Here is a 10,966-nt window from a genome sequence, read left to right as displayed (position 1 = left end):
AAATCTCCTTCTATTATTAAAAATCAAGTACTCCGGGATAATGGCACCGTGAGAATGGATTTTGAAAGACGGACTTGAATAAAGAGACATTAAGCGAGGAGCGTTCGACGCAGAGACTCGGCGGATTCGAATATTATTCACACTCAATTTAACTTATTGAGGCCGCGACGAGAGCTGTTTGATGGCACGGACTACAATAGCGTAACAATTAATCGCTTAATGGATTATCTCGGTGCCAAGTAATTTATCAAAACCGTCCGGCTCCTCCCTGAAAACTGTGCTTTTGCGAAACACACCGCACTCTTATTCGCTACTTCGGAATCGGACGAGAATCTAAAAGACGATATCTAAAAACATAATATCATTTATTTATAAGCGCACATACCATTATTCTTATAAAGGGTTTTACATAATATTAATATTACGTAGAAATTAAAAATCAGCGACTGGTCGTCACCGAATAATAATAGTGATTTTACATTAATTCATTGTTACAAACACGTATTACAGTTTAGAAATATAACGGAGACGTGATTCCGATACATTTCGTCAATTTTAAATGTACAAAGAAATTTTTTACAAAATTGTCGGAAACATTGATTAACACGCTCACTATGATTCAAGATCAAGATGTGATCAAGGTGTGTTCAAGGCATACAACGAATAATTATTTATTAATTCGTTCCGAATATAAATCGCTAACTCTTGTTAATTTGCTAGCATTTATTATCGGCGCACGGTAAACTCTACAAGATACCGGGAAATGAAAACAAACAGGATTTAAAAGAATTAAGTTACGATTAAAATTATACTACCGACTGGCTGTGCCGCGAATAATTACACGAGGCGTCCTACCTTACTCGAAAGAAATCGTTTTCAATGGGAAAATGAAAAAGAAATGCTCGAAAGGAAGAATATTAAAATATATTGAATATATATATAGAAACGGAGGTCAGGGAGGAACCCGTGTAGGAATCCACGATTTAAGTTTCTCGCCTTTGCGTCAATTACATATAGACTCGCGCGTATTTAATTCGCATAAGAAATAGCGTAGTCACTATTTACAATTTATCAGAACATATTCAAAACTACTGTATAATTTTGTAATTAAATTGGATTAGGTCTTAAACCCGATACCTGCATACCGTACGCGAGGTATGCAATCACAACGAAGAAAGTAACGTGTGTTATCATATAATCGTATCAACCCTCCGGACGAGAACGTCGCATAAGGCAAAATTCATTCATTCTTTCATGTACATACACGTTATTAATTAGAGGTCTATTAGCAAGTTACGGTACATAACGATAATGGTAGAAAAATTCACGTATTTTGTACTAAGCTTAACCAACTTCGACCTTCACCACCTACCGACGTTGGAAACCTAATCTGCACCAATCGCACCGCGTTCTTCTCTTCTCCCATTTCTTTGTACTCTGAGGTAGCTGGTACGACTATAGTCTCCCCATCTTCGCTCTCGTTATAATTATACACTTCTTCCACTTGCTCCGAATCCTCTTGTTTGCACTCCATCGAGTCGTTCTCGACAAAGGTCATCTAAACATTCGTAAGTTTAGACAGTAGTTGCCTAATTGCATTAGTTACGTTCGAGTTATCAATGGTACATACCTCTTCGTTAACAAGGTGACTCACTTCTTCGTCTGCAACGTTTTCCTCGGCCGAGATATTTAACACGTCCTCTTCATTGTACATTTGATCCTCGTTCTGTTGTATAATAACGTGGTCTTTCAATTCCGTCACGTATAATTCCGTTTCTTCTAACTAAAACAATATCGATAACAAATTGATATCATAAAAAAATGATTAACGGTTGTAACGGTACGCGTGTTATCACGATTTAAGCAAAAAGGCAACGGCAAACGATTACCTGATCGTTCTCAGCGTCATCCATTAGAAGTTCCACGTTATCGTTAGGGATTGTTATGATCTGATCCTCTTCCGTAGTAAGACGTGGTTGATTAACTACGATGGTATCGTTCAGGTGGCCCTAAGAAACATAACGCATATCAGTGTGTCACGTCGTTGAGCAAATACATGGCACACCGCTATCTCTTCGTAAATCATCGTTTTACCTGGGTTTGCATGTGACTGTACAGCAAAGGTTTTCTCATGAAACCCATACCACATACCAAACACTCGTAGGGCTTCTTGTCGCTGTGCACGAATCGATGCGCGTTTCTATTGTCCCTGCTATTAAAAGCTTTACCGCAAACCTAAAGTCCCACGGCAGAGGAATTATTATGCAAATTTCGAATAGATAAATTTACTTGAATTTTAAAGCGTACGCACCTCGCAGAGGTAAGGCTTCTCCCCTGTGTGTATGCGCATGTGTTTTTTGTAATGCTCAGGGTAAACAAAGGTAGCCGTGCAAATTTCGCATTTGTAAGGTCTTTCGCCAGTGTGCGCCGCTTTTATGTGATAATCCAGCAACCTTCGACGTTTGAATCCTTTCCCGCAATCGTCACACTTGTAGCGCTTGTCATTGTAATGCGTCGCGCGTTTATGGGATTGTAAATTTGACCTTTGACTGAAATTTCATGACGGTATAGTACAGTATTCTTATTCTTTGCAACCAGTAATTACAAGAGCCTGTAGCAGGATATACCTGAATGTGGCTCCACAAAATTCACACTGGTAAGGTTTCTCTCCGGTATGTGTTCTTTCATGGTCTCTTATCTCGGCTTTGCGAGCGAACGCTTTACCGCACATTCTACATATGTATGGTTTATAACCTGTATGCACTATATTGTGAACTTCTAGGTTATGCGGCGAACCGAACGCTTTTCCTATCAATTTAACAAGTATTCAAATACATGCGAAACAAAGAAATTTAAAAAATAAATTACGTACCACACTGGTGACAGATGTATTCCTTCACGCCGTTGTGAGTTCTTTCGTGCTGATTAAGATTCTGTTGGCTCAAGAATGTTTTATTGCATTGGGCACATTCGTAGGGGCGAGGGCGTATTTCATGCGTTTTCACGTGTGCTTTGTACGTGTACTTTGAAGCAAAATCTTTCCCGCAATTCTCGCAGACATAAGGACGTACTCCTGTGTGGGTATTGATATGCTCCTCTAATAAATTCCTAGAGCTAAAGAAAAAGCGTGAAGAGTAGAGTCGAATAAGTGAAATTTAGTTTAAGGGCATTTTCCATCCTCTTGCAACGAAACTCTTTACCTATATCTTTTGCCGCATGTTTCGCATGGCCAGGATTTCACTTGTGGATAATGTATTCGTTTATGAATCCTGAACAACCGTAGGTTACTGAATATTCTGTTACAGATTTCGCATTGAAAATCGCCCTCTTCCTTGGCAACGTGATCGTCCAGGTGGACAGAGAGCTCGTTCCTCTTTCTAAAATCATCCCCACATATGTCGCAGATGTACAATCGCGTTTCGTGTACATTTTTCATGTGCGCGATAATAGATTTTGCATCTCCTACTGCTTTATCTTCCTCGTTCGTACATATCAAGCAAGTATACGTTGGTCCATCTCTGGTTACGAGCTGAGAAAAAATTATTAATCAAAATAAAGCGTAATATTATAGAAGCACGTATTAGTTTGAATATTACTTGTTCCGCGAAAGTTTCCATTTTCGCAGCAACTTTTGAACGCTTCATCCTCTTTCTTTCTTCGTTATTACTTGTTTCAGGTAACGCTTCCATTTTAAGAATAATTTCTTCCGCGTCGCAAGGAGGTTCTTCTTCCTCTTCTAATCTTTCCTCCACTTCTTTCATCTCGTGAGCTTCTCGATCATCCTTTAAATTATTATTCTTTATTATCATTTACTTAACGCGATCCTAGTCGACTGTATTTCGTTCCTTACCTTCTGCGCATATTTTATTTCCATATCGGCGCCTTGACTTTCCGTATTCTCTATATAATCGTGATCGTTATACTCATCTTCGTTTTGCAGATCAGATATTTTCATTACAGTTTTCTTATAATTATTAAAGAGTTCTAGTTTCACCTCTGTCAGCCTACTTTCGAGATCGTCGATCTGCAAACATCGGTTATGCTTTAACTTCTCTCGTATAACTAAGGGAAATATAAATATTATTCATTTACCTCGTTAAATAATTTATAGCATTTTTTACATATAACAAGAGAATGTACGTTTTCTTCGTTTAAGTCTGTCTCTAGAACAACACAGATGATGTCAATGAGCGGTTTCTCCGATGGTGTAACAGAGTTTTCGTTGAAAATACGTATACTGTTCCTAGTGGACACCCCGACCTTACTGTTACATATCAAACAGTGGGTGCTATCCTTCTCCGAATCAGCCGTCATCTTTCCGGCAACTGCAAAAATAATAGCACACGTAGAAGCGTGGGTTATATATTCGTTGTGGACGCATAAGAGTCGGTTGTAAACAGATTTATAATGCGAAAATTGATAACGCTCCTAATATCAAAGTTACTCGCCATGCGTTAAATCGTACCGTTAGCCTACGGAAAAAGAATGTTTTGCTATACTCGGCATCTCAGCGAACAATTTGCAATTCTCACGACAGAGTTCTACGAGGGCGATGGACCTCTATGAAAATGAAATATTTATAACGATCTCTTCTTATGTAACAGCACACGGCGAGCACGGCGAGCATGAAATCGTCCATTGATATAGTGTTCGTGTACCGTCGAATAATAACGTATCCGGCGATTCACTCTACGAGGGAAAATAAGAATAAATAACATGATCGAGCGTCCGAGCGTGCGGCGAGCGCTCGTTTCGGCATGCAACGAAGCATGTTCTACGTCCTCGTCGATAAGTAACCGCTAAAATCCAATAACCCTAACAATAACGCGAACGGGGTACGGTAAACAAAATATTTGCCTGTGTTCCTCGTCGAAATGAAGCGTTATAATAAACGTAAAAAGTTGCCAGCACTGACTTGAAATTTTCGTTTCTCTGTTCCAACGATTGGCAGCGAGCGAAACGGTGGATGGCTCTTGACGCCAACGCCATTTAGGCCTTCATGACAGGAAGGAACGGTGGCCGCGATTAAAGCACCACGAAAACCGAACGTTACGGTTGAAACCGTTTTCGTCGTCGCCGCTTTTCGGAGCACCAACGGAAATTTTATGTTTGCCAGTTGCCCCACGTCTCGGATACGCGATACACGAGTGGTACACGTACACGCTGTACGATCGCGTGTGTGCCCTGTGCCTGCGTGTATATCGGGTGCCCTCTATCGGATATCCATATTGGATCGCTTCTACGTAGCCATATTTTACGAAAATAATAATCTTACAGATACCCGTCACTTTTTGACAAATTTCGTTACACTCCCTTGTTTCGTGGCTTATTTTAACGAAGTCTAGCAAATTGTAATAGCCATACATTTATTCGCGTAGAGTGCAATGTAAGAATCGTCATTGTGTATCCTCGGATACAGTGCCGTAACGAGGATACGGAGCGCCCGTGGCAAGCATCTAACTTGCGCCTACTCGTCACCCAATAATGACAAATAAAATTTTAACATTGTTTGAGCAAACTCGCCCTTATTGGGTAGAGGTTGTATCAAAAAAGAGAAGTAGAGCAGTCCGAAGCTTTTTCTCGGACAAACACGTTTATTTTACACCTTATTAACTAACACAAAATATATATATATACAGGGTGTGCCGAAAATGTCGGAGGTCCTTGGAAGGGGTGGTTCGGGAGGTGATTTGAAACAACTTTTTTCTTAGCGAAAATGTTGTCCGAGGCTTCGTTGTGGAGATATTAACGGACAAACACTGACCAATCAGAGCGCGAGGATGCCGGTAGAGCGGCCGCAGTAGCGAAGGCTACGCGCTAGGCGCCCGCGCACCCCGACCAATCAGAGCGCGAGGATGTCAATGGAGCGCCCGCTGATTGGTCGGGGTTTGTCCGTTAATATCTCCGCAACGAAGCCTCGGACAACATTTTCGCTAAGGAAAAAGTTGTTTCAAATCACCTCCCGAACCACCTTCAAGCACTTTCAACGTGTTACAACATTTTTGGGACACCCTGTAGACATAGACGCTACAGGGTTAAACTCTATAATCACTAGAGCCCCTTATTCAAAGACTCGTCGTTTCCCTGACGATGAAATATGGGTTCACGTCGACCATATGAACATAATAGTGTGGCTGAACCAACTGTTGGCTGCGAGCGATCTGCCAGATCGTCTGTTTAAATACAGTCAACAGAAGGTTGACAACGGCGCGCTAAACAGTCTTAACGACGCTAAACGCGCATATGACGGCGTTGCAGGGGCTACTTGAGGCCATATTGTTCGAGGAGAAGGACGATAACTCCAAGAATGGTGTGTACACGCGAGAGAGTTTCGAGACCGCTCTGGGGCTTACATGGGTGGAAGCTTAAGGTTGCACGCTCGATGTTCTAGTTGTGATTGTTTATCTTAATTTGTTTAGTTTATTTTAGTTTCATTTATGGTTTCTGGGAAAGACACCCGTTAGGTTCAAGTTACTACTACTAAGTTAATACTACTGATCTCATAAAAATTACTTGCTGTTACATACAATAATGTATACTGCCAAAATATTTGTATGAATAAATAATCTATATTCTAAAGAAGAACAAATTTCGTTTCGTATTCAGTAACGACAAAATAAAAGAAATATAAAACATAGGTATACGTTAAAATAATATAATTAAAGCATAAAACAGTTCAACATATTTGGCATTACTGACCAAGAGTGACAAGAAGTATCGTACACTTTGAGTAATATGGGGAAAATTTTCAAAACATCTCGGTCATCATGCATTCGCAACCGCTCGTTGCTCAGGAGCGTATTACTCGTAGCCGTATCGATAATATGTACGTGTTTGTGTCTAATTGGTCAGGAAACGAAAAACGGCAAGTCCCAGTCGGTGCTGATTCGTGTAGAGTAGAATTATCAAGTATAAATAAAAGTCACGTGCAACTTTCAACCGAGTCGGTATCTTTTCTTTTGCGCCCGTGGCAGGCGCCTTCTTCGCCACGCCCTTGTTACGGCACTGCTCGGATACGCGGTACATGGCTATTAGCCATTGGCTAACTGTAGGATTATTGAGAGACCCGCCCTAATGTGTTTAATAGAGACCAACCTTTATGTTTCTAGGTCCATAAATCAACACCAATCAATGCAACTATTGTAAAACTAGTCTATGGTGAAGCCGTAACAAGTTTTGCCCATGCCCCTCTCTCTCTCTCTCTTTCTCTATGTGGTTTATGACTTTCCTAATAAATAGCGTTTGAAGGTGTCCGTGCCGTAAACACGGCGTTTTGTCAATCGTTTTCATTGATTACTGTTAGAAAAAAAACATCTAAAGAATTATGGCGGACGTTTTAGACATTGACAATGCCGAAGAATTTGAAGTAGACGACGAAGGCGATCGTAAGTTTCTATCGTATTTTAGTTTCGTATAACCTCTTTTGTTTTCATTCTTCATAAATCATTACGTACAAAAATTACGAAAATCTAGTAGAATTTTATTGAAATAACTATGTACACGGATAATATTGTATCATCTATCGCTATCAGAGGGTATCGCTCGATTGAAGGAAAAAGCGAAAAGAAGAAAAGGTAGAGGACACGGCGCTGAATTAGTTTCTACCCGTGACGACGTTCGTCATTATGAGTCGATGAACATAGTGGAGGAGGACGACGACGAACCGGGTCCACAAAGATGTAACAAAGTTTTTTAATTATTACTTTTTCTTTTTGCCTGAAAGTTTGCTCGAAGAATATGACTTTTATATCGACAATTGCATTCGTAGCTGTAGAAGGCTGGATCTTGTTTATAAATTCCATTCACGAAGAGGCACAGGAAGACGACATTCAGGACAAATTTTCAGAATTTGGACAAATAAAAAATTTACATTTAAATTTGGACAGAAGGACGGGATTTCTAAAAGGATACGCTTTGGTAGAATATGAAACATTTAAAGAAGCTCAAGCGGCAAAGGAGGCATTAAACGGAAAAGATGTATTGGGACAAGCTATTTCCGTTGACTGGTGTTTCGTAAAAGGACCAAAGAAGTAAGATATATATTCTATCTATTAAAACTTGGCGTGCGGGCAACGTATTTAGTAGATTTTTACTAGAGAGCAGGTACCATATAAATACGATATACATAAAATACTAAAAATCTTCTATTTTCGTGATTTTGTAAACATGTCATTCTTTTTTTTTTTTTCGAAATAATCATAGAGTATATGTTTTGTGCCCGCCCGCCAAGTGTTAATGAAATAGATATGCCTATAAATGATCGATTTGTTTTTTAGAATAAAGAAGAGAAGCCACAGGAGACGATGAGAAAAAAATAAACATTATTAAACGAAACATTTATTTCCATTATGTACGATTATTTAGGATCAGAAAAGTTTTGTATTTCAGAGACATTAAATGAAATTAAATATCGAAAATAATACAATTTACAATAAAAAATAGTTATACATGTCCATGCGGGAACGTCATATCTTTACCTTTAATTCAATTGTTTGAAATAAATGGATTAAATCAATTTAGATTTGGTATCGGGATAAGAAAAATTATTTTATAATTTTCCAAGTATTTTATAAACATCGTACACTTATTTCTTATTGAAATTTTTTTTGTATAATTAAACGATCTTTGTTCTTAGTAATTAAAGAAGAAAATATCTCATCAAATAAATTTTCAGATAATGCATATTAAGCATAATAGCTAAGATTCGCTTTCTTCTTTGCTTGAACCTCGTTGATAGCTTCCATTAAATCTTCGTGTGTAACCGCAGTCGCGTTACGCCTCAACGCTATCATCCCCTATAAAAATAAATTTGTATTATAATACTAAAATAAAAGGGTGAATCGTAAATTTAATTTACGTACAGCTTCTACGCATACAGCTTTACATTGAGCGCCATTAAAATCGTCGGTAGATCTGGAGAGTTCATCAAAATTAACGTCAGGAGACATGTTCATTTTCCTCGAATGAATTTGCATTATACGCGCCCTGGCTTCTTCGTTGGGATGCGGAAATTCGATTTTTCTATCGAGACGACCAGATCTTAACAATGCCGGGTCTAATATATCAACACGATTCGTGGCTGCTATTACTTTGATATCGGCAGTTGAACTGAATCCATCCAATTGATTCAATAGTTCCAACATGGTACGTTGTACCTCTCTATCACCAGCTTTTTCAGAGTCAAATCTTTTCGTACCGATTGCATCCAACTCGTCGATAAAAATAATTGCTGGTGCCTTCTCCTTGGCAAGCGAAAACGCATCTCTTACCAGTTTCGCACCATCTCCAATAAACATTTGAACAAGTTGCGGACCAGCTAGTTTGAGAAAGGTAGACTTTGTCTGCGCGGCGCAAGCTCTGGCTAGCAAAGTTTTTCCAGTTCCCGGTGGTCCGTACAAAAGTACACCTTTTGGAGGTTGAATACCAAGGTTTACGAATTTCTGTTTGTGCGTCATAGGTAAGACAACGGCTTCTATCAATTCCTGAATTTGTTTGTCCAAGCCACCGATGTCCGAATATTGCTCCGTAGGTCTTTCGTCCACCTCCATAGCTTTGACTCTCGCATCGTATTCGGCAGGCAGCGTTTCGAGAACAAGGTAGCTGTCTTTGTTGACACCTACCAAGTCTCCAGGTTTCAGCGCTTCCGCATCAACCAAACCAATCACAGGTAGAAAATATGTTTGACGCGTGGAAGTTTTAATAACCGCGCATTTGCCCTTCCTTTGAGCATCCAAATCTACAACTGCCCCATCCTCTTTACCCATATCTTGAGGATCAACATCTAACAGCTCTATGACATTGGACACCAGATAAGGTAGAGTTTTGTTTACTTTAATCTTCTCCGTATTTTCTTTAATTTTATTATTTTCTACCCGAAGATCTTGCTCGATGCGTATTAATTGGGTTTTCATAATTGTAATTTCGTTATCTAACACGCGTGTACGCAACAGAATTTCGTCGTATGACATTTTCGAAACATCCTCACCCAAAATCTCCTATGGATAAATACAATTAAAATTATTAGCTTGTAAGTAGACTATCAATTATATACAAACATTATAATCTGTACTGTCTATTTGGAAGATATATTTTCTTAATTCTAAATAACAAACAATTTCTCTCATGGTCCCTTAAACGATGATTTCATTTTCACATAATTTCATTCCTTCGAAGTAGTCGTTACAAAACATTCGTAATACTTGCGAGTAATGTTTACAATGTTTACAAGCAATATTTATTTTGAAAATATTAAAAGGAGATAAATGAAAACCATTTGAAATCGAATATTTAAAATTTTTAATTAAACGTTAGAAAAGGCAAATTATAACGTAAAATAAGTAGAATTATTTAATCGTGTGTTCATTTATATATGCTTGTCATTCTACCCTAACCCTAACCATGCACAAAATTAATGCGAAAGTTTGTACCTCTCCCCAAAGAGCTTTATCCTCGAGACCGGACATTTATTATAGTAAATTTCGTTGTCCTTGTAATGTAATAGGTATGAAATGTGTAAGGTGTTGATAATTCTCTGAAATTCTGCTCGCTAGAGTCAACTTTATAACAAGACACCTTGAATGCATTTGCAACAGAGTTATACTATCGAGTCATCCAGTGGTGATTAGACCGAACTAATTTTTAAAACCCTAGGCTTCGAATAAATCTGAAGTTCGCCGACATGTTCGTCTCGATTCCTCTTTTCAACATTTTCCAAGGAAAAGAACGAGACAAACACATCGCCAAACTTCAGGTTTATTCGAAGCCTAGGGTTTTGCCCATTCGGAGTATTCGGCGTAACTTCCTACAACAAAAAACCCTAGGTGCGCAGGAATCATAGCAGAACTGCGACTTCGGCGACAGTTGCGGAAAAAGTAGAAAGCTCCGTGACAAGGATAGACAGATCGTAATGATGCCGTGATAGAGAAGGAGATACAACAATCGGAGGAGAGACAAGGACAGAATTCCT

General features: G+C 38.9%; 3 protein-coding genes across 6 annotated transcripts; 1 reads left to right on the top strand and 2 right to left on the bottom strand.

Annotated features, from left to right (window-relative positions):
• Positions 1 to 346: 346 nt before the first annotated feature.
• On the bottom strand, positions 347 to 5,330 carry LOC128881822 (zinc finger protein 431-like). Of its 4 annotated transcripts, none has more exons than XM_054133179.1 (12): positions 4,858 to 5,330; positions 4,093 to 4,325; positions 3,851 to 4,024; positions 3,597 to 3,782; positions 3,201 to 3,529; positions 2,873 to 3,114; positions 2,628 to 2,808; positions 2,312 to 2,549; positions 2,095 to 2,235; positions 1,890 to 2,009; positions 1,631 to 1,783; positions 347 to 1,558 (listed from the first exon to the last, which is right to left on the bottom strand). In XM_054133179.1, the coding sequence occupies exons 2-12, from the start codon at positions 4,312 to 4,314 to the stop codon at positions 1,325 to 1,327; spliced, it is 2,220 nt and encodes a 739-aa protein (XP_053989154.1). In that variant the 5' UTR covers positions 4,315 to 4,325; positions 4,858 to 5,330; the 3' UTR covers positions 347 to 1,324. The 4 variants fall into 4 exon arrangements, with proteins under 4 accessions (XP_053989154.1, XP_053989152.1, XP_053989155.1 ...); XM_054133177.1 differs by having other exon boundaries at positions 4,916 to 5,329; XM_054133180.1 differs by lacking the exon at positions 4,858 to 5,330 and adding an exon at positions 4,449 to 4,829.
• Positions 5,331 to 7,193: 1,863 nt separating this feature from the next.
• On the top strand, positions 7,194 to 8,453 carry LOC128881824 (RNA-binding protein 8A). Its single transcript, XM_054133183.1, has 4 exons — positions 7,194 to 7,385; positions 7,533 to 7,679; positions 7,769 to 8,030; positions 8,277 to 8,453. Exons 1-4 carry the CDS (start codon positions 7,325 to 7,327, stop codon positions 8,305 to 8,307), a joined length of 501 nt encoding a protein of 166 aa, XP_053989158.1. The 5' UTR covers positions 7,194 to 7,324; the 3' UTR covers positions 8,308 to 8,453.
• Positions 8,454 to 8,530: 77 nt separating this feature from the next.
• Positions 8,531 to 10,611, bottom strand: LOC128881823 (26S proteasome regulatory subunit 6A-B). The gene is made up of 3 exons (XM_054133182.1): positions 10,428 to 10,611; positions 8,862 to 9,995; positions 8,531 to 8,795 (listed from the first exon to the last, which is right to left on the bottom strand). The coding sequence occupies exons 1-3, from the start codon at positions 10,461 to 10,463 to the stop codon at positions 8,685 to 8,687; spliced, it is 1,281 nt and encodes a 426-aa protein (XP_053989157.1). The 5' UTR covers positions 10,464 to 10,611; the 3' UTR covers positions 8,531 to 8,684.
• Between the last annotated feature and the right edge of the window lie 355 nt (positions 10,612 to 10,966).

The sequence above is a fragment of the Hylaeus volcanicus genome, chromosome 9, assembly GCF_026283585.1.
Source record: "Hylaeus volcanicus isolate JK05 chromosome 9, UHH_iyHylVolc1.0_haploid, whole genome shotgun sequence".
In the NCBI taxonomy this organism is placed as follows: domain Eukaryota; kingdom Metazoa; phylum Arthropoda; class Insecta; order Hymenoptera; family Colletidae; genus Hylaeus; species Hylaeus volcanicus.
The sequence above is the reverse complement of the archived record's forward strand: the minus strand, read 5'-3'. Positions and strand labels throughout refer to the sequence as shown.

Excerpts from the sequence above, each read along its gene's own strand:
- LOC128881823 (XM_054133182.1), bottom strand. The coding sequence starts at position 10,463 with ATGTCCGGTCTCGAGGATAAAGCTCTTTGGGGAGAG. Across the intron at positions 9,996-10,427 it reads ATAAAGCTCTTTGGGGAGAG|GAGATTTTGGGTGAGGATGT; the intron begins GTACAAACTTTC and ends ATTTATCCATAG. Across the intron at positions 8,796-8,861 it reads AAGCTGTATGCGTAGAAGCT|GGGATGATAGCGTTGAGGCG; the intron begins GTACGTAAATTA and ends TTATTTTTATAG.
- LOC128881824 (XM_054133183.1), top strand. The coding sequence starts at position 7,325 with ATGGCGGACGTTTTAGACATTGACAATGCCGAAGAATTTGAAGTAGAC. Across the intron at positions 7,386-7,532 it reads AGTAGACGACGAAGGCGATC|AGGGTATCGCTCGATTGAAG; the intron begins GTAAGTTTCTAT and ends TATCGCTATCAG. Across the intron at positions 7,680-7,768 it reads CGAACCGGGTCCACAAAGAT|CTGTAGAAGGCTGGATCTTG; the intron begins GTAACAAAGTTT and ends TTGCATTCGTAG.
- LOC128881822 (XM_054133179.1), bottom strand. The coding sequence starts at position 4,314 with ATGACGGCTGATTCGGAGAAGGATAGCACCCACTGTTTGATATGTAAC. Across the intron at positions 2,010-2,094 it reads ACAGTCACATGCAAACCCAG|GGCCACCTGAACGATACCAT; the intron begins GTAAAACGATGA and ends TATGTTTCTTAG. Across the intron at positions 1,559-1,630 it reads GTCACCTTGTTAACGAAGAG|ATGACCTTTGTCGAGAACGA; the intron begins GTATGTACCATT and ends ACGAATGTTTAG.